Source organism: Hippichthys cyanospilos, chromosome 19 (genome assembly GCF_059441005.1).
Source record: "Hippichthys cyanospilos isolate Australia breed blue-spotted pipefish chromosome 19, RoL_Hcya_1.0, whole genome shotgun sequence".
NCBI lineage: Eukaryota > Metazoa > Chordata > Actinopteri > Syngnathiformes > Syngnathidae > Hippichthys > Hippichthys cyanospilos.
The window spans coordinates 6,088,112-6,111,594 of NC_142387.1; the positions used below are offsets into that span (position 1 = coordinate 6,088,112).

A 23,483-nucleotide genomic window follows, 5' to 3' on the forward strand; every position below is an offset into this window, starting at 1 on the left:
ACAACCACTTGCAGCATGCCAAAGTTAAAGGTATTCCTGTCCTAAGCATTTTGTGCAGACTTTCCCAGAGGAGCATCCTGTCATAACAGTCCTGATTGCATAGTATTCTGGAATGCCTTCAGGGTTAACCTTTCAATAATGATGGGTCGCCAGTGATGTCATAGCCGCTCAGTCAACCACCTATATACACACATGGATGTGGGCAAGTTAGGCAAACGGGGGTGCATTGCAAACATGTTTTCCCATCAAAAAGTGCCACTGCCTCATCCTTTTGTTTTTTGTTGCAGGTGCAGTACAGTGATGCACAAAGCGGGAAGGACTTTGTGACCTATCTGACCCTCTCTCCTGTGCAAATGACTTTCCATGGCACCGGGAGCACCCTTCAAGCTAGCCATGACCAGGTATGTTTACCTAATATGCAAATATGCAAAGAAAGAAAAAAACTCATCAAATAATGATAAAACACTGTTAGGTCAATATTTTATCTAAACACCAATTTTATTTTAAACACAGATACACATACAATCAAGAAACAAGTACCGTATTTTTTGGACTATAAGCCGCGACTACTTCTTCATGATTTGAGCCCTGCGGCTTATAATCCGGTGCGGCTTATGTGTGTGTGGTTTTTTTTTTTGTGTTTGTTTTTTTTTTTTTTTTTGTGTGTGTGTGTGTGTTTGTTTTGTTTTGCTAGCCTCCGGGAGACAAACCACCGCTTAAGAAAATGTGTGTATCTGTTCAAGTTGTCAATTGTGTGAATCAATGGCAGCAATCAAATAGTTTTAAAAATAAGTAATTAAAAATATTTAAAAATATGTCTACATTGAAAAAGATTGTGTATAAAAGATTGTGATGTGTACATTTAATATAAAGTATAAATGATTGTATTTAAATAAATATTTAAATACAATGTATGTATGTATGAATTGTCTGCAATGTGTTTTATGTTCACTAAAATAATCTAGCAATTAAACATTGGGAGGCTATCGAATAGTTGATTTTGAGTTTGAACTGCTATTTAATGCTGCAGTATTCCGTTAGTGTTACGTTGAAAATAATCCATCGATTTTTGCATAAATATATTGGTGTTAAATATGCAGACATATTGAGTAGTAAAGTGTTAAAGAGTTTTTAAGAGAGGATGTTGCTGTTGGAAGGCAATTATTTCTTTTATGTAACCATAAAAAAATGTAAAAAGTTCCATATAACATCTTTTTGTGTAAATATCTGATGTGTGGCTTATCCGCAACGATTTTTTATTTTTTTATTTTTTTTTCCTCCTCAATTTTTGCTGCTGCGGCTTACATACCAGGGTGGCTTACAATCCGGAAAATACGGTATATTGCCACAGACTAGCCACGGCAAATCATCAGGATATTGTTATTATGTACCGGTAATAATAATGAATGAGTTGTAAGTGAAATTCCCACCTTATTAGCTTGATATAGCGCAGTTTTGAAATCAAGATTTATCTTTCTAATGTTAATTTTTGAGCTTGGACTTTCTTTTACAACCTGGATTAACTTCAATCTTTTTATTTTTTTTCTGGATGTCTCAGGTTTTTTGTGATCTTTATTCTATGAGAAGAAAATTGAACATCTTCACTCGTGGCGAGCCCTTAGCTTTTTCCCTCGTTTTGGTTTTCTTGCTACAACACTCTCTTGCCTACTCCTTGTATTCAAAAATGAGACTCTTTGTCTTGTGTTGCCCATGCAGAAAACCACTTGCTTACATTCTATCATCTAAACATAGGATGCCCCTTTGTTCGGCAGTCTTCAAAGCTTTAATAAAGGGCCAGCCCAGTTCTGAATGAGACAGCTGACAGGGGGCTAGTGCTGCCGCTGACGCCACGAACAGAGAGCCGAGCCAATATAGGCCAGGCAGGTCTGCGTGCTCAGGACCTGTTGTTGCCAGGAGCACTGGGGCATGACCGACTGTTAGGGAAGGCCTTTTCTTTTCCTCTTCTCTGTACAGTGAAGAGTGTGGCCACAAAGGGACCCAACAATGAGGGGTCAGCATTAGCAGCCCCCCAAACTTTGACACTTGAACAAAGTAGGCCTAAAGGCGTCATAGATTTGGCCGGTTTACCAAGATGGTTTTATACACTGTTGCCAGCGTGGGTCGTTGGCTGAAGACATGATTTTATTGAACGAGCTGTGAATCTAATGTAACAGGCTCTCACTACTTTTTTTCCCATAGAGGGATTGAGTTGAGAAATGCAGGCAGAATAAAATAACTGCTTTTAGACAGTTTTGGAACATGTGCATGTAATAATGGCTGGCAGTAACGAACAGATCCTGACAAACCACAAATCTTTAACAATGGATTGAGAAAACATGTTTCCACAAATGTCACAATGTCATCAAAGCCTAGTTTTGACATTTTACTTTGGCATTAAAGCTTCATTCATATATTAATGGTCAGATTAGAAACTTGATTTTGACCTGAATTATAGTGAAAATACATGAGTAATGCATGTCTGTCGGCCAGTTGAGATTTACCCAATTAAAAATATACGTTTTCATTGATAGATGAAGTTTGTGTGTTTTGGCATAGACCCGTGGTTTAAACACAATCAAAGAAATACGTTGCAAAAAAAAATCTAAATGTTAGTTGGTGGAGTAACCCTTTATCTGGGCGGCCTGCAACGTGTGAATGCACATTGATCTGTCTGTCTTGCTAATTAATTCTTTCCACGTGTTTCCTCTGCCACATGTTGGCCTTGGCATTCATTCTTCTCCCTCACATGCATCACACACTTTGCACTTTTGCCTGCACAATTAGAGATTGTACATTCGATTGAATGTGGGCTATATGAGATAAAGTTGATGCACCTCTATGCGATGTATAGTCAAAATCAATTCTCCCTCGTTCTGTTTGACGACTATAGATGTCAAGTTCACTCTGCTAGCAGTGAATAATTTACTCACTAGCGTTAACAGCCATATAAATCAAAAATGTATTTTATTTGGTCTAGCAATTATTTAGTTAATTACATGTCAGATCAGCCAATCCTTTTCCGTTTGTTCTTCATTTTATTGTGCTTCCATGTTTGTGGAAACCATTTTGGAAGATTTTGTGAACTTTATCCAGTTTTTAGCCTGTTTAGGCATAATGGTTCCAACATTATAGCTAAATGTAAAAGATGCACACCTGTGTATGCAGCAGTTATGGACTTCATATGTAGTAATTTCTGTTTAGATTGAGAGTTATTCGAGGAGAAAAACATCTTGTACAAGATATTTGTCAGCTATTGTGAAAACTGTGGCTGTGGCTATTGATATAGCATATGCTGTATGTAATTTTAATAATGCACAGTTGTCTACTGTATCTACGACAGAGGAGCTTGTACAGCCAAAGACAGCACTGCTTGAATGCCAGAATTCCTAAGTCATTCTTGAAGGGATAGAATTTTTTTGGGTGTAAGAGAGCGAGTTCGATAGCTAAGTCTTCCTGACCTTGTATGCCATCCACACAGTACCATCTGCCAAGCATATGTGAGCCTGTAAGGAATCTCTACACTGTCAAAGATTCGCATATTGCCGAATATTGTGAGCAAGTTTCACTACTTTCATTAAGTTTGCCTGTGCAGATAAAATACATTGAGACCCTAACTTACAAGTGACTTGACAAAAGTTTTCAAGTTATAAGTCTTCACCAAACAACTGTCTCCTCCACCTATCAGTTTTGTTCAAAATAACATTGGTAGAGCCCACAACAAGCACTCATATTTTGATGTCATGTTCAACTTTTATTTTTTTATTTTTTTTTTATACAGAGCTCATTTGTGTAGTTGTTCTCCAGAGCTGAATTAAGTCTCTGGCAGTCAGTCTGTGGCGGCAGTGGGACACCAGGGGGGCTGAGGCCCACTGAGCTGTATGTGAGGTGTCGCTGATGCAACATGACCGGCCCGCAATCGAAAATGACAGGGGTGACTGTTGTCTCCCACCAAACTCTCCCTCAGTATGTATTTGTGTGTACGGGCTTCTCGTTGCGTGCAATAATGTGCTCAGCTGAGCCACCGCCATCCCCGGGGTCCTGTCTCCCGAAATTGTCAGCTGTGGCTGATCAAATTTTCTGCAGCATGAGCAAATATTTGCTGATTTCATTTGACATGTTGAACATAGTGTATCTTGGTTTAAAAAAAAAAAAAAAGAAAGAAAGAAAAGGGTACATTTTTGGGGAGTATTTATTTGGTTTACGCATATCCCTTCACCAAGAAGCCAGGCTAAAGTTTGGTCCTTTGTGGAGGTAGCGCAATTTCATTATTAGAATTTTACTCCAGAACAAATAAACATTTGGAGGATTAATATGTCGTAGGACTGTGGGATATATTATGTACATTTTGTTTTGGAGTACCTGTCCTTTGAGGCGAAAGAAAGATTCTTGGGAGTACTTTAGGGAAACGAAATCCAAGTTCTTTGAACTATGAGTACCACCAACTTAACTCTTGGAACATATAAAGGAAAAGTTGATATATAGTGATTTATGGATGAGGTTTTGTAGGGTTTTCAGATTAGTTAGGTTATAAGTGTTATATTTATTATATCTGCTTTTTGAGTACTCACAGATATGTGTACAGATTCCTCTAGAACCTTTGATATACAGTATACAGTTTAATTTAACACATGACAAATGTATGAACAAAGATCATTATTTATGATGCAGATGATGATTCACACTGCTGCAGTAGTATTTGTGGTTATTATTGGCTTTATAATGCATTAAAATAAGGCCCAATACATATATCGAGTATCAATATTCACCTAACCCTACAATCTGTAAACTGTATTGGTAATAAAATTTCATGTCACAATTACAGTAACTAAAATAACCTCATCCCAGGGTATTACACAATGTTCCACATGAATTTTGGTTCTGGGGCCCCTACTTAAACACGGGCCACTCAAAGTTCACTGACCCTCCCTCAAGAATGCCACTTCAAATTTCATAAACATGATCAAATAAGCATGTTTTTGTTGTTTATTGATGTTCAATATTTTGATAGACACAAAATTTTGTGAGCCACAAATTAATTAATTAACCTTAATCTTTTTGCCGTGCAGTGCACATTTTTTTTGTGCCTCCTGTGAAATCCTTTCTCAAGGAATGGCTTTAACAAATATGGTATAAATACCAAAGAAAATGACTATCTGTACCTAAACATAATCAGCTAGTTTTTTTTACAAAAGTGCCCCCCCCCCCTTTTTTTTAATTTCTGTCTCATAGCATATGAGATTGATCTAAACAATGTCAGTGTTGTGGGAGTCTCTAACTATTAAGAACCCTTTTTTTAAAAAAATGTTAGTAAAGAATTTGGAACTGTGTGACAGTCCCTCTTGCAAAACCTCTTCAAACTTCAAATATGCCTCTGCATTTTCCCCCTCTACAACTAGCCTTATAATGATGAGAGGAGTTTCTGCAGTGTGTTATGGTCACCCTGTTTTTGGAGAATGTTGTCATAATAGCTCCACACCATGTTTATAGAGGCTTTTGACTCTCATGTGCTTTGAAAATAGTCCAACAGGAACATATGCTGTCTAGATGGAATTTATCATACTGTATCTTACTGTACTTATGTTCCCTTGAGAACATATTCTTAAATAACAAGAACAAGACTGGAAGGCTCCATCAAACAGGACAAGGTCCCTTCATGACCTTTTTTGCATGATAAGTTGGTTCAAGTGAAGATGCACTAGGGATTATTAAGTAGTGTTGAGGTGTGTGGTAGCAACCAGATGATCCACGGGACCGATGTCTTGGTGTGATGACTCCTGCAATGGTCTTCTCAGATCCCCTGCAGAGCAGAAAGAACAGCAGGTGAGCTTGCGTTTGATGTCCTTCTTCCCGACTGGAGCGCAGACGTTACCCCAGACTGGGCTCCACGCAGGGGGTCCTGCTGAAGTGTTACCCAACCAGGCAGGCAGCTGTCGGACAGCCTCTCGTCCCTGATTATCTGTCTTCTCTGTCTCCTCTTTATATGTCCAAACACTGCACCTGGATGGATCCTAAATCACTGTATGTGATGAAATGCTGGTCCTCATTCTGTTTTGACATTTTCTGCAAATAAGAAGTATAGTTTCCTAAATTTGGGGAAAGTAACCAATTCTCAAAGTAAAATGTTGAGTAAATATAAATACTTCTTGTGCTCAAGTCGTTAAGGGTTGGCCAACAAAGGTCAATCAAACCATCCAGTGGACACTGATTGGCTGTCATTATGTTTGGCATAACCTGATAGGCTCATGTTGCGGGTGGGAGGACAAGTGCAGGAGCAGAAGAAGGGCGTGAAAATGAATGAACATGTGAGAGTTGTGGGTTATTTGTAAGAAGGTAAATTGGTTACCATAGAATTAGCTCAAATTCAGCTTACCACATAAACGTAAAGCACACAGCTGCAACTGCAGCCACCGCTGACGTAGCAAAATGCAGCAAAAGGTAAATAAATGATTGAAGCCTTTTTTGTTTTTACATATCAATCTTTTGATCTACCGCCACTGTAACACAACAAATCTCAATTAAATAATAAACTCTGGTTGAGGGTTTTTCTTAGTTTCTTCAGGAGGGATTAAAATGAGACCAATTAAATCAATTTACAGACCAAAATAATTAATCTAAGTTTTTTTTTTTTTTAATCTGTTGACTGCACCAATAATAACCACCATTCACTCACATCATTTAAGTATGATTTAAATGGCTTATACATTGAGTTGTTAAAAAAATAATTATTAAGGAAGTTAATGTCCAACAAGTAGCCATTTACTGTATTTGGCTGCCTGAGCCCTGCTGAACCCTAAACCTAGTCCTGATTTACAAAGCAAAACAGCAGTTATGTTGTGTGTTTATGAGGCTCTTACTGAACATTTTTCAGTATTGACTGTGGCATTGACACTGAGGTGACAGGACAATTGCAAGAATGTTTTGTCAAATTGGTTTAAAATCCAATCTGTCTGGGTGAGTCTTTTTTTGTTGCATGGAAGGTATTGAGGCCAGCTGCTCTAAGAAGGTCCATGTGCCTTCTGTGTTTACCTCATCATACACAATAGGGGCCACTGTGAAGGCTGCTTTTGCCTGTAGAAAACTGCACTGCGAAATTGATAAATTGATTTCACTCTGGGAGGCTGAATTGATAAGTTGATTTCATTATGGGAAGCTAATCGTGCCAACTCTGTTCAGACCTCTCACACTTCCCACGCCAACTTTTACTTAGGAATCATAACTGTTTTGGACAAAACCTGTTTTTTGTTACGTCCAAATTTCCGGCCGGAGACGCATGGCCGAGTTGAAATTTAATGAAGGCGCTCATAGATTGTAGGAGGTGGCAGCTCCCATTTTTCATCGTAATTAGCTCGCGTCACACAGGCCCTGAGTGAGAGCTACACCTCCCATGTACTCCTTCGAAGAAGCTCTCCTCCCTCGCAAGAACCACCTCACCTAGGACCTCCGAAGAGGGAACTAAGTCAAGCATGCACTGCGCCATCCATCACTCACATGTGTCTGCGCACATGCCCTCTTCAGGAAACACCCTTCAGACTAGAAGATTAGGGAGTGGATAGAAGCAGTGAAAGAATGATGGAGGAGGAAGGAGATGAGTTACCGATCCAGAAAGGGGAGCGAAAAGGGAGAGGGAGAACTTAAAAAAAAAAAAGTAGAGAGAAATTGATTAAGTGGGGATACAAGAGATTGATTGAGACAGCAAATGATAAAATGGGAAATTCAAGTGAGGTTTTTTTTTCCCACCGGGAGAAGAGAATAAACATGAACTTGCCCATTAGAAGACTTGTTGATAGCTCCCAGTGGCCCTTTGGAAGCATTAGCATGTCTATTAAGCATTGACATCATGGGGAAATGAATAAACATATGTTATGCAACGGGGTTAAAATTGAGCCAGATAGGCTGACAGATCTAGTATTTAGTGTATTTTCTATATTAATTTAGTAATTTATTTAGTTTACATTTCTAAGAGGATTTGTCCATGCTGCTGGAAATTTACCAAATTCTAAAGATTACACAACAGCAGTTCTCAAAGGGGCTTACGAATACCCCTGGGAGTATGCTCAGTCTTAGCGTAGTATGGGAGTTTTTAATAGGGTTTCTGCCGCTTTCAGCAAATCTAATTCAGCGCTTTTTAATATCGTGACAAATTGTATTTTTCTTTACAAATCAAGAGCACATTAATTGGAACATGAATCAACTTTTTGTGGAATTGCATTATAGTGACTCCTTTGCATACCATAGTAAATCTACTTAACATGGATAAGGCAGCACTTTTTTTTTTAAATGCTTTGTACTGTTTAGGGATACTTGCCATGCATTTAAAGTATATACATTTGTGATGGCTACAATAATTGTCTATTTACTCCCTGAGCATTGTTTTGATTGTGCAATATTGTGGGTAGTTGAACCAATTGAAGGAAGCAAAATGGAGTGTGCTACCAGCTGTTGATATAATCTCAAATATAACTAGAACAACATAATAAAATCAGCTATGGGAGCTTGAGCTACACCTCAGAAGTCTCATCTCGGTAACTCCCCTAGGCTGCAGTTCAACACTTGAATCAAAACAGGAGTATTTGTGTATTACCGTGACTTGTGATAACTTGTATTTCTGCAAATAGTTTATTTGGAGGACAGCAAGTGGTGATGCTTAGATTTGCATACGGTATGTGAGTATATAAGTGAATTGTTCTCCCTCTCTGTTGGCTTTGTACCTGCCACACCTCTGTGACGGCGTAAAGGTAACAAAAGTGTTACATTCATTATCACCTCTGTGCCAAGAGGAGCAAGATGTTTGGGCAGCAGCCTTGCAACCATCATCCTTGTTTTAGTCAATGTGTGATTTCCCACTCACACAAACTTAGCATAGATAAAGCCTTCTAAACCCATCACACCTTTTAATCATCACCCCGATGGGAGGCTGAAGTCAGCCAGGCATTTAACTGCCTACCTTCTGACTGCTCTTTGTAGCGTCTTTACCTCATTAGACTAACGTCATTTGACACTGAGTGATAGTGGGACTCGCTGAAAAGGTCTTCAAGATAAGGGCCGGCTTTCTAATATTTGCTTTGCCATCTCGCAGTGACAACGTGTGATGTATGTCACCTGTGGAGAAAACACCTTTTCTACCACCTACGTATTAGGCTTTTTACTCAGCAAATGTTAATTTATCTGCTTTGATTTGGCATTATGTAAGCTGAAAGGCGTCTCTTACTCTAATTCGTCGCTCTCTAGTCAAATAGAAGTTTTTGGGCGATCGGGGGAAAGTAATACACACAGACCATAATGCACAAAGAAGTTTCGCAATTCAAGGAATCATTACTTAACAATAATATTTGTCTCATATACTTTTTTTTTTTTTTGATGGCTTTAGATTACATGTACTGTATTGTTATACTGTTTGTTTAGAAAATCCTTGGTAGGACAGCAATTGACGATAATGTTTGTAATTGATTGATTCAGCCGTCAATTATTTTGTGGCTTAATCATTGAATATGATTTTTATTTTTACCTGACTTGCAATGTTTTAATTTACAACTTAAAAATAAGAAACGTTTTCAAAATGACAGCACGAAAACGTTTTTTTAATGGTCCGAAAAATCTGAAAATTGGTAAAAATGTTGAGCGCTCCTTCAAAATTAAAAGGAGATGTTTGCTAACGTTTTATTTCAGGTCAACCAAATGCTAATGAGTTTGCTTTCACCGAGGACTAAAGAAATCAGAGTATATTTCGAGTCGAGAGGCTGAAATTGTGCGCACTTCGCTAATTTCAGGTCTCCAAACAATCATAAGTAAAAAATCATTCTCCATTGATTTGGTAATCAATTAGTTATTGATTAATTGATGCACCGCTAATCTTTTGCTTTTAAAGGTTATAATTACTGTTACAATCATGCTTATATAATTACCCTTGTCTAGGCGTCTTGGTATCATTTGTTAGCATTAAGCCTTCAAATATTAATGTCACTGTGTGGTTTGGTATAAATACGCGTTTAAGGCTCTGTTTTATGTGTGAACTGGGAATGTCAAACAGTTTGAATCAAGGCATTGGCCTAAAGAATTCTGAAAAGATTGACCTGGTTCAAATACCTGGTAGTCATCGCACTTTTGCATACTAAACTGAAGTTTAACTCAACTTTACTCATGTCAAAGTCAGTTCAGCCACCACAAGGATAGTTTCCGAGAGCCAACTTCAAAATAAAAGCAATTTAAGGTGTAGCTATTCATATAAATTATCACTTAGTACTACAGGTTTTATTTTGTCATTGATCCTTCTCTACTATTTCTCCCACACACACACGCACACACATCTGCAACACATATAACACAAATTCATTGAAAATAAAGTGTTGCATTACGCAATTTAATTTCAACGTGTTCCCCTGTACTTATTAAAGACGGGTTTGTGTAACCATGACGCTTTATGGCAAAATGGCATAAATGGAAGACAACAGCTGCTGTGCCGTGATTGTGGCAAATGTGTACAGGGATACTTCTGAAAGGAGCAAGAGAATATCTGCACCTCATGGAACTTACTAAAAGAGTTGTGTCAAATGCAGAGGCTCTTTTAAAAAGTCAGGTTTGAGACAAACTGGAACAGAATCTGCTTGGATGTACTGAAGGGTTAACCACTCATAAACTGAGTTTAGGTGCACAAGCACCTAGCAAGCAAGTCCTTATCTAAAACATGAATGAAAGAGAGGACCACAAATCAGCCGTGACAACAAATACCTTCAGTGTCACGGAGACCTTTTCATTTTAACACTTTCCATATCACTTATGGTTCAGAACTTCAGAGAATTCATCACATTGGTCCTTAAAAATCAAACGTTGACAGTAATGGCAGCGCTATAAGTTTTTACGATGGACATGAATGCAAAGAGGCATGCAAAACTGGTAGAACAACAGTGCCGGTGTTTGCCATTACTCCTGAGCAAGAGCATTGTTTTCCCTGTGGTCTGCCTGCCTATCATCGGGATGACACCAGTAGCCAGGAGGTGACTACCAGACCGTCTTTTTATGGACAAATGTGGATTGTAGCAAGGTCACTGGCCTCGGAGTGTCCTTTTTTGCGGTTCGGCTCGGAATTTGAAGGCTATCACTCAAATTTTACAGCCTTGTAAGTTGCCTCCCACCTAGAAAGGTGTAAATCTTATTCTTTCCACTCAATATAAGTTAAAGGATGCTATCTGCAGCCATGAATCAGGCCTGAAGTGACTCTCGCTGTTCAGCAGCAGGTAACAGCGCTTATGGTGGTGGGAGTCCAAGTCATTAAAGTCCCGCGTCGGGATCAGTTCTTTGTGGCAGCATACTTGAGTTATGGAGATGAGCGTAACGACTGGGGAATGTTTTTCTGTCTGTCTGAGACACCCCTCTACCTCCACCTCCAACCCCTCCCTTCTCCTCACTGCTCCCCCGCTGCCACCGCTTTCGTCTCATCTGGATGTTAACGCATTCTCAGGCCTCAAACAGCAGACATTTTGAAACACTCAAAAACAACAGCCACATTGGGGTTTAACACTAGTTACGACTTAGGTGTCACACACTCCTGCAGTTTGTGTAAACACTGTGTGTGTGCGTGTCTGCCCGTCTTCCTCATGACAGCACCTTCATGGTCTTGCGAATTTCTGTAAATGTTAGAATGAAAGATTTCGACACAGTGATTTGAAGATTTGCTTTATTGCGATCATAAAGTATAACTGGTATATCTAATGTTTTGTATTAAGGGGCTGAGTTGCTACTGCATACAACCAATAAATAGGCTAATAACATTTGTCATAACGCTTCTCCAGTCTTCATTCATATATCACACGCATCACTCATTTTTGACAATGTAATTTCATTGTTTGTTTTGAGAGAAGTTAAAGGATTATTTCTTATTAAAATTGTATTTTCAGAAACCCTGTATTTCGGAATGCCTCAAGGTTCCATGCAAAGGCCTCTGATGTTCCTGAGTTTTTGCAGGTTTTTTTCCCTCCATTTCCCGCCACAAGATAGGCTTTTTTTTTTTTTTTTTTTGGTGCTCTCAACATTATTCAAACGAGTGTATCAATAATCAGATGTTTCAATTTCAATCTCAGTTTGACTGTTAAAAAACTCCACTCTGAATCAAACCCAGAACATTCTGAACTGTGAGGCGATTAGTTACCCTACCAGTACAGTAACTAGAATGAATCAAAAGGTATGGACCAAATACAAATGTCCACAACATTGGACACACATGAATAGGCTGAGTCTTTGGGGGATGTATCAGTCATGTTTGATTCTTTGAACAAGTTTCCATCACATAAAATGCTATTTCACTGTCATTCTGCATTCTGAGAAGAGAAAAAATGACAACATTAACCTCAAGCTCGAGTTTTTTACTGAGTGAAACCAGACTAAAACGTTTTGTCTATTTAGGGGTATCTCAAGGCTCTGTCCAAAGCCCCCTTGGTATTCTTGTCTTTTTGCATTTATTTTCTCAAATTTTCGATCAAATGGCAGGCTCTGTTAGACGTTAGATCTCAACATCATTCACATGATTGCGTTATGGTACTTGTTAAAGGTAAGTAAAAGCCAGACCACGAGTGAAGAATCCCTCCTTATGTATGTAATGTAATCTGGCTCTATTCAAGAGAAAGCCACAGAATGTCATTATTTCAACACTCCCTTTCCCTTTTACCGCAATCTTCGGGCAATGATGTGTGTTTCTTAAGAAGCATAGGCGTGCCACTTACTCTGCAATAGTTCCACATAGGAGTGCGCGCGCACACACACACACATGCACACACACACACAAATATCACTATTGTAAGGTGGTGTTTTAATGACTGCTAGCTATGATTGAGAGTTATCATAAAGAGTGGGCTCTGTTGTGGCATTGGTACTAAATAAGCATTAGTTGTACTGGGCCTCAATTTCCTCTGGGGCATTTTTCTATTCCAAAATTACCTCAAATTAAATCTCTCCCTTTCACAGTCTCTCCCCCCCCCCCCCCCCACACACACACACACACAAGCACACAAAACGCACATTTATCTCCTGTGCCCACAGAGTAAATGTGGAACCGTGTGAGCCTACAGGAGGACTTTGAAATGAGACATGGCTGAGACATCAGAGGATTCTGCCATTCTCAATGAAGCCGGCTTGATTTATAAGAGAGACGGGACTGGGGGGGGTGGGTTGTTTCTAGAAGCACACAAGGCTATGAGGTCTTCCATTAGTACCCTGACCTCTGTTTCATGCGACCAACCACCGCATGAGAGGAGAAGAATGGAGGGATGGATGGTGGACATAGGGGGCAGTCTTTCTCTTTTTTTTTCTTTTTTTTTTAACTGTAGAAAGTCTGCTATTTGCATTTTCAAGTCAGGCAGCAGAAATGAGAAACCCAAGCTCGATCATTTGTCAGCAGCCTGGGGTGTCCTGATCCCTCTCTCTGGCCTGCCCCTTCTCCCGTTTTCTTTTACGGTCCTCCTTACAGTTTTACCATCTGCAATCCAATTAGTTGGCTCTTAATCATGTGTTAAAGTGCATCACCTTCCTGGTGTTTACTGTCTGTTTGCAATGCTGTAAAAAGGTGTGAGGTGTCTCATAAAAAAATGTGCCCACAAAGGATGGATTACTGCTTCACACTAACAGCATAAGTAGCTAAAGTTGTGGTTATAGACTCAAAAGAGTGCTTCTCTCTGTTGTGCCGATTTTTCTTGACATTTCATGTGATGCAGATCGTGGATGCTACTTGCTGTTTAATTAACTAATTTTTGCACTGATTCCAGAAGGTGATGAAAAACGGGCAAATATCATACCTTCATTCAGAGCAGTTATTAATGATAAGGTTACAAATACAATAATATAGGTTAACTAAGATTATATTACTGGTTTGGTCTGTTGTGCCAGGGTTCACTAAGCCTAGTCCTCTAGAACTACAATCCAGCCTGTTTTTGAGGTTTTCCTTCAACCAACACACCTGATTCAAATCAGGGTCGTTATCAGCATTCTGCAAAGCATGCTTATGATCTAACCATTTGAATCAGGTCTGTTGGTTGAACATCAAAAGCTGACTGGATTTTGGCTCAAGAGGACTGGACTTGCCCACCCCTGCCTTACAGCATCAAGTAAATACTGCGAGGAAAGGAAAGGCTACTACAACAAACACTCTATCACGACAAAATGAGCAGTCACGTGAGTGCAAGTAAGTCATAATGTTGCCACTCAGAACATTCATACAACATATAATTTGCAACAAATCGATGACATTATTGAACACTGCATATTATGACATTACACCCTTCACCAAACTTGCATAAAATGGTAAATATTGGCTGGTCACAATCAAGCTGATCAGATTGCGGTAAAGTTAAAGTAGGTCTTAAAATTATTAATTGGGTATCAAAAATAGCTTGAGCTTAATTTGATCATCTATCAGTTGTCGATTCATTATTGCAGCTCCAAAATACTGTTACATCAATACCTCAGTTATACTATATATCTTGTGCTTTGGACGTTACGTATTATTGTGGTTGTGGCATATGCAAGTGTGTGTTTTATTCTGAACATATCAGTGAGCATGCTCAACGTCAGACTGCCTGCATTTTCAGACACAATCCATAATATTGCTTAGCTCCTGCTGAGATTCCTCTCTCTTGTTTATTACCTTTTCCTGAAACCCCTGCTTCCTTTAAACCAGCATGGGAACAGAACCGCCCTTACGTTCTAAGAGGGACATGTGATTTTAGGATACATTACATTCCATTTTTCCTCATCCCAGTACATCTTTGTCAAGTTAGCATAGGCTCCTGATGTGTATGTCAGAAACCTCCATCGGAGGATTTATACCTGGCAACGCCTTCCTCGTTGTTTAAGCATAATGGAATTTATTGTTTTCAGTAAACATGGTTGATATATAATCTGTGTCTGCAGTGCACAGTGCCAGTTGCTATAGAAACATGCAAGGGTTTTCATAACATTTCAGGCGCTCCCTAATGCTCAACCGACCCCTTGTCACAGCATAAGCAAGCGAACGAAGCATGTCACAGGCTTTGAATACAGGATGCAACATATATTGAGCACACCAAATAATGAGAAACAGTCTCGGGTCTGATGGCAATCCATAGGAAATGATAAAACACCACAACAGCTTTTACAGGCATGTCCCTGGTGTGTATGAGAGGATTAAACGTCAACACGGAGAGGAGGGAGCTATAGGAAGGGATGAGAGTGTAAAACGCTGACTGAATGCGTCCTCTCTTGTTACCGGATGTCCTTGTCTAGCAGACATCCACTTTCACTGCTGTCCCCGACATGGGAAATACAACGTTTTTGTTGGGGAGTTTGAGGATTATTGCATGCAGATGGCAGTAAAACACTTAGCTCATCTCACCTTACCCTTTATTTTAACCTTCCATTGATGGCGTTCCCAAGTTGCACTTTTTCCACACCTTTAAGTCTCCACATTAAATCTTGTCACCCGTTGGTGTCAGTCTGAAAAGTGAGGATTTCACACAAAGGGTAAATTATATGCTTAAATCCCTTTGTGTTTGGGGAGCTGGATCCATCAAATCACTTTTTGACAGTCTAGAAGTAGATTCTGCCTCTCAAAACCATGTTCCGCCTATTGTAGACTTGTCGAGATTCATTGTTGAGATGTGAAATCTGAAACCGAGGCGGTCATTTGTTATAATAAGTCAGTCTTTCTTCAATTTATTAACTGGAGTATACTGTACATATATTTTATTTCTCATTATACCCGTGATTCCAACCACTGGTGTGTCGCGAGTGATCATTGATGTTATGGGAGAAATTAATCAACTACCGATCACTACATCTAGATCCTTGAACTCAAAGTCTGCAAAACATTTTTTGAAAAAGTCAGCACTTTCCACACCTTCTCTATTTCGGCCCCAGTAATCCGGTGTGCTCTCCCCGTGGCAATTAGAACAGCTACCTCTATAGAAATGCTCAATTACCGATGCTAGTCTTAGTTCTCCACTCACGTTCTGACCAAAACTACTTTGCAATTACACTTGAAATAGCCCAATATGGTTTTTCAGGACTTATACCAATTATTAAAAGTTACACCATTTCAGTGCTAGATTTTTCAGACCCTTCTTTACTCCATTATTCGAAAAATAAATAATGTAAATAAGTACCTTTAGTTGAATGTCTGGACTTTGTAAAGATGCAAAAATACTTCTTTGGAATTGAAGGAGATTGACTGACTCATCAACCAATATTTGCAACCGATAATCATTGTCAGTCAAAGGCTAAGTACTGTATTTGCATTAAAAAAAAAAATCATAGCTGACAAAAATGTTAGTGAAGCCAGTAGAATTATGAGTGCATCTCAAAAAGTCAAATGAAAAGTTAAACAATAGCTCCCTTTAATATTTCTTAGTGACAATATGTAAGAGTTAGACCATTTTTCATTAAAAAATAAATATTAAACTATTATAAATTTCAAAAACTTGCAAATAAATGTGTTCTTAATCATAGCTTTAGTTCTTGTTAAATGATATTACAAAGGTGGTGGCACTGCTCCGGAAGTTGCCATGTTTGTTCTAGCTACGGACAGCCAGAGGAAGAGTGTGAATTGCTGTATTTATCGTCATGCTCTTAAAAATCCCTTTAAGTAAATAAAGTTCTCCAAAATCTTAAAATAACAGAAATATTAAAATGTCACTTATTTTTCTTTGATTTCAAACAAAAACAAAAAGGGAAGATTGATCTTTCTCTAAACAAGACCTTGCTTCACCCGCTGACATTTGGACGTTAGCCTGTTTTATTATTTTTGTTGTGCCATATTCACACATGCCCATAGTGACCACTTTTAATACAATAGGTTTTAGTGTCATGATGTAGTTCGAATATAGTAGCTGTCATCTTCAACAACTTCTATTTGGAGATCTTTTTTCAATTGTTTGCCTCATGACCCTCTAAAATCTCGTTGTCACGTAAACAAACTACCATAACAGGAATATTTCTGACTTTAACAATGGCCAAAGATGAGCCTGACAATAGCGAAGTAGGACGCCCTTTGGGCCGGATCAGTATCACTCTGCTGATAAAAGAATGTGTCTGAAGGCCGGCCGCTCTTCCCACAGTTTTCTGTTTGTCCCCGAGGGCAATTTGAGTCTTAATAGTCTAGGATTATACATAGACGCGTTTCCCTGTGGCATTGATAACACATTGATCTCTGCAGGTGGATGTGATATGATGTAATATTAATTTGGAGTCACCAAGGAAACCTAATAAAAAAAGAGCACAGTCATAAAGCTGAATCCACATCTCCCAGGATAGTTTAAATATTTTGTGAACACTTCCCATCCTCTCATAACACCTTACATCAGTGTTTCTCAACTCCAATTTTACAGTAGATGTGTCACAGCACACCCCCAAAAAAATTCTAACAAGTTGACTTAACTTTGTGTATTGGTGTATTAATTATCCTTCCTGTCACTATACATAATTGGCATGCATAGATGCCCCAAGATATATTTGGAATTAATGAAAAATAATTTATTACAAGTTATGTGACAGTTTCCTACTGTAGCTTAGTGTACTCAGGCACCTGGTTGAATCATTGTATCGTATTTCTGACAGTTTTGACATAGAAAATGTTGGTGAACCACTGGCTTTCGGCACTTTCCACAGCACTTCTCAAATTCATTCTTCAAGCTCATCTTGTGCTTAAAAAACACACTGATTCATCAGCTAACATGGGACTAGTTTGCAATATTGTGGATGCAGACTCTTCTGGTCAATATGCTCTGCATTGTTGGGTCCTATTGACATAAAAAGTGTTTTCGTTGTAAATGATGACTTTGTTGATTTAAACATTGCCCATCAGTGTGGAGCCATTCAGCCTTTAGGTGATGCACTAAGACAAACAATGGAGCTGTATGTCAAGATGGTCTTTGCATACCTCCAGAGTACAGGTGTGGTGTGCCACTTTACTTTAATTACTTTACAATAATTTCACTTTATTTATGTCATACTTTTTTTTTTTTTTTTAAATGTAAATTATCCCGAACTTGTGATACCCCTTGGGTTTTCTTGAAGAGTCTTTCTCCCTTGCACCATTGCTTTACTGTGTACGTCTACAAGAAATGATCCTGTAGGAAATTGTGGCGCATACATAGTTCTGGCAAAATTTCAAGGTGGATATTTTAAGTCGACGTATTTTTAAAGTTAACCTCGTCATTATTTTTTATTTATTTTTGCCAGCTCTATTGTTTTGGTCTCTAATTAAATATTAATGGTATAACAACATCACATTGAATGGAATGGATGTTAGTTCAATCTCCAAGAGGCATAGCGTTGTCATTCTCTTATCATGAAGGCCGTCCTGAAGTATCTGTGGAACATCTCAAATGCTACGCTGACAAGGTTTGAGTGTGGTATGCGCTTCTGCCCTCGGCCTTTGCCCATATGTTCTGAATTACGCCCTAGGAGGTGCCATGCTCAGCAGCTCAATGATGGGAGGGGATAAAGCAGGCCTCTCCGGCCCAAATGACGCATAACACGGCGCTTCGCCCCAGGCCCTTATTTATGGCTTCCCATGTCAGCGAAGGCTTGCTCCCCTGGGGAGCCTCAAGGACCCAATGGCTAAGCTCTGGCCTGCCTGCGAGCAGACCAGAAGCTTGCATGGAAATACGCATGCCATCCCCTTTGGGATTTCTCATCACCGTAATGTGGCAGCGTCCACACCTAACTGCGATGTATGCTGGAATCAAATACATTTCCTCATTGAGAAGTTTGTTCAGCTGTACCAAAGCCGCGGGTAATCCGCGGCGGTAAAAAAAATAAAACTGAGGCGGCACATGTGAAGAGCTTCAGAGGAATTAACGTCATGTCAGGCTGTGGCGCACACTGCCTCTTTTATCAATTCCTCTGATGTGGGAGAGGATGTGAAATCTGGAGAGAGAGTGAGGAAACGATTTTAGTGAGAAGTTCTGAATACATTTTCTCTGTAGTTACTCAAGAGTCCATGTACATATAGCACCATATTAACAAATAGATGCGTACTCTGGCAGCACTTATGCACACACAGGTGTTCTCCATGAGCTGTCATGGAAGTTCTCTGTGATCCCAGTCCAGGCTCTAAATGTGGGCTGAGGCAAAGCAAAGGAATTCGGAGGAAATGTAAGCCAAGCAAAGAGACGAAGCTCAAGACACTCATGACAAAAGGAAAACTTACTAACGCTATGATAAAGAAATCACCAACATGATCATGTGATAAGAAGACTTGCTGCTGGCAGCCGATGACTGGAACCCCTCCTCCACGTATCTGTTTTTTTGCAATTGTGGGAAGGAAAAGCATTGTCATAGTTTTATGCGGCCTTTTGGAAACAGCACAATATGTCCAGCTTTAGATATCTAACAAAAAAACGCTTTTTTTTTCTCCAACTCTCCAGCATCTGTCTGAGGCCTGTAATGCCCCTGTTTGAAATCCACTCTGGTCATTGTTTAGTCTAGCGGTCATCCCTCAGATCATTCTCATCAGAAGCTATCTGAAATGCTTTTCATGTTAAATGGCCCTCCCACTTTACTGAAAGGCTATTTAATTAAAACTAACATTTCTCAGAACAATAAAAGAGTCTCAAGATTGATTTTAAAATTGACTGACAAAGGACAACCACTTTACTGTTTCGCATTAGTCATGACAAATGCTTCTTCAATAGTACAAAGGACCATACAGCTGAAGTCATTTCTGAGGAGCTTCATATACACCCCCCTCCTTGCCAGAAGTCAATGTTTGCGCTGCTTCGGTCAGGGTTCCATGAAGTGAAAGATGGATTTTGTTGACGCAGTGATGATTGAAGTGATGACTAAAATGCACTGATGGACCAACGATTACAGTTTAGGTAGATAAAAATGATGGACCGACTACAAAGGGAGGGCTCCACGTGCCGTCGGAATTAATGACTGACCAGCAAACAAATGGAAAATTCTCACCTCCGCAAAGGAATATGGGTTTTACAATTAGCAGCCACCACACGGACGCTAATCAATAAATTATACAAATATTGAATACAACATAAGTTTTAGTTGACCTGGGCTGGCTGAAAATGACAAGTGTGTCACTTGAATTTGAAGTAAATCCAATCTGAATCATATTTTTCTATTTTAAAGGTGGAGTCATAAGTGGCCAATTTCATTTTTTAACTACCGTACATACTTATATCTAAGGGGGAGCCATACATTATCTGATATTGCCATGTTTGCATTTATTGAACACCTGCATACATTAATAAATAATACAGTAATTACACAATTGGCTACCAATATTTGTCATGTGCCAAACCTGCCTTTATTTTGTCAAGTTTTGTACGGCTGCATGATGTAACCTTTCGGCAGGCGAGGTAAAAATGGAATGGTCGGTGTTACACAATCTGTCTTTGGGAGTTGCTGAATAAAATTTGTCTGGAGATACCATTGCAAATGTAGTTCCAAAGTATTTAACCAGAGGTAATGTATTGGAAAAAAATACAGGGACAAAGAAACACTGGTAAGTAACTTTTTTGGAAATGTTACCTCTTGGGGTTGAACATTCTTTTTATTTTTAAAACATTCTTGCAATCAAAGTTTATTTCTCTCTTCTGTCCCTATCTTATATTCCCTGGTGTTTTTCTTCCCATCTCCTCAGCCAGCCATACTTCTCCTTACGCTTCACTAGAACTCAGCAGTCCTGCAGTGAGAAACTGACACAGGAGTCCGATTTGTCTGGGTCAATGTGATCCAACAATCCATTAGATCTATCAGGCCGATGCATCGGACTCCTGGGAGACGGGGCTTTTGTTTGACTAAGCCGTTGATGGAATCAAAGCCTCTGTTGGGGAAGCCATTAACAGAGCAGCAGGCCCAGAAAAATGAGCCGCCCTTGTCACTCCACATCAGAAACTCGGCTACGGTTGCAGATCGTCCTCAGACGGCGGCGGCCCATTTGACTGCTGCTTGTCCAAGCCTTTGAACTGCGAGAAGCTAAATAGATGGATGAACGAGCCAATGTGTGAGGTGGGCACGGGGTGAGGGCTGGTTTGTTATCTAAAGTTGGGGTGTGGAAGGAGACTAGGTGAAGAGGGACTAATGGGACGGACTTCAGTACTTAAATGTTTTGTGCTGAGTGAGCCAGTATACTTGTTTCAAGGTTTTCCACAAATGTCATTGAGCATTTTTTTCCAGTATTGAGTGTGACTTGATCAGTCTACAGTAGGTTGTGAAGCAATGCGATCATGATCGAGTTCACCAACAGGCACGGCTAACTCAAACATAACTTGTTTACTTACTTTAAACATGCTGCTGGAGGGATCTAACACGAAAGTAGATGGAGTGTGATTGAATTTTATGGGAAAGACTGCTACAATGGCTAAATGTTGGGGGGTATTGGGGTTATTAGGTATTGTAGCTGTAAAAATGTAATATTTTGTCTATATTTAATTTGAACACAACAACACAGTTTCTCTTCAAAAAACTGGTGGATGAAGATAATTAAATTGAATGCGCAAAAATTGTTTCTTTTGCTTTCTGCTGTGTCTTGGTCTGATTTACATAAATATCAGATTAATTGTCGTCAGGTAATTTTTAAAAATGGTTGTTGGAGCACTTTGGCTTGCTCTTGTTTTTATTCTGAGTTAAAGATAGGATTTAGTGACTCTTTGATGCAGGGCTGGAACTAGTCTTGTGGGATACATACATGATTATCAACCCCCCCCAAAAATCTGAACAATTTGCCTTATCACCTTTAAGAGAAAGTCGTTATGTAAAGTCCCTGTTAGCGAATGTCAGCAAAGGTAGTGGCTCTCTTGATCTTGTCAGGTTTCGTTCAAGATTCAGTGGTTCTGAAGACCTTTTGAAACAGTCAAGACTCTTTCATAATGTCTTAAAGAACATCTTAAGAGTAATCGCAGCCTTAAACAAACTGATGAATCCCTGATGTCAACGTGTGTTTACGACCTTCTTCAAAACTTGCAAATGTTCGTATTTCAGTGGGATAGGGGTTTCACGGTTTTTCAAGCAAAAATAGGTAACAAAGAACAATTGTTCCCTTGACCAATTTTAGCATGTTTAATAAAGTTCAAGAATTATGAAGTGGCCCTTGCACTCTTGCTTTTTTTTTTTTTTAATTAATGCAACCCTCAAGTCAAAAAGTCTGGACACCCCTGCTAAAGGGCGTTGTAGTCAAGGTTTTCTTTTTTGTTGTTTTTTAATTGTATCTTTTGTGCCTCTCATTAGTGACCTGTGGAAATAATAAGTGAAAACCTACTACTATTACTACTTAATACCATGACAGGAATATGGAAAATATCCTCCGTACATGTCACAGTCACAGACTAAACATGCTTTTGCAAGTGTGGATGCATTAGTCCAGTGTCTGCTGATGATGATGGCCAACTTATCTCACTAGAACAATAATGGAATCATTGGCTGCCATTCCCACAGATAGTATTTGTCCTGGGCCCTGTGGAGCTTCTGGGCCATAGACTGACTGCTTTGGCCCTTATGCCTGCCTGTCGTATATCAGCGGCTCTGCCACCGTCAATCCTCTGATTTATGGTTGTTTATCTCCACACACCCACATACCCCCCCAAAACAGATGGGCCGCAGCTATTTCCCCAAGGAGGAAAGGGCCCCATACCTGATTGAATAAATACAACAAACACAAAGTTAGTTTTGATTACATGATTAATAATTGGTGCATCTACAGGGCCTTCCTTTTCTGTATTGATATCCAAAAGTCTCAACAAAATGTGACTATCATTGTGATTAGGAAAAAAAACATGTTCAGATCATGAATTCCATTGATTTGATTTTCATTTTATTTTTTTTATTTTTTTAAATCCCAGCAGTACAATTTTTCAGAGCTGTCCTGCTGTGTTGTTGCAAGCATCGCAAATTTTGGGTCACGGGTTTGATGGATAAAATCCAGATTTTGACCTTTGCTTTCCTCAGTCATAAATTGTGATTCCTGCTTTAGGTTTCCCATAATTTGAAGTCAAAACTTTTTTTTGGAGTTTTCTTATTCAACTTTTCAGATATTGGTGTTGTCCTCCCTACGTGCGTTGCATTCCATGGAGCCACATTTTTGTCCACCGTGGCTATCTTATAATGCATTGATATTTTCATTTTGATTTGCAGAATTTGGCTTCATGTTCCATTGTATGTTGAGAAACCATTTTTCTCTGAACATACTTTATACGATAGATTATATCTTAACTAAATGGGTGGTCTGTACGTTTGGCTCATCCATTTATCACTTGTCGACTCGTCTGTTGAGCAGAGCCACTAATTTCTTATCTTTACTCTGATGTAACAATGACAAGTGTAAATGATCCAAGCTGTGTCATTACTACTGCTACTTTTTATGTATATCGCTGCCTGATGCTCCACATCCAATGTCATCGCAGAAAATGTGAACGCAAGAGTGTTGAAAGGACCTTGAAATTGGTTCTGTTAGCATACATTTCATCCTCTAGCCCACTGATGTGCAGACTATGCAAGTACATGAAGGG

At 39.2% G+C, this 23,483-nt stretch overlaps 1 protein-coding gene across 1 annotated transcript in view; it reads left to right on the forward strand.

The window, feature by feature from the left end:
* Positions 1 to 23,483, forward strand: part of stau2 (staufen double-stranded RNA binding protein 2) — a 79,867-nt gene that overhangs the window by 50,385 nt on the left and 5,999 nt on the right. The window contains exon 13 of the mRNA XM_088441899.1: positions 288 to 401. Within this exon, the coding sequence (XP_088298025.1) occupies positions 288 to 401 (114 nt within the window). The remainder of the gene's footprint in view (positions 1 to 287; positions 402 to 23,483) is intronic.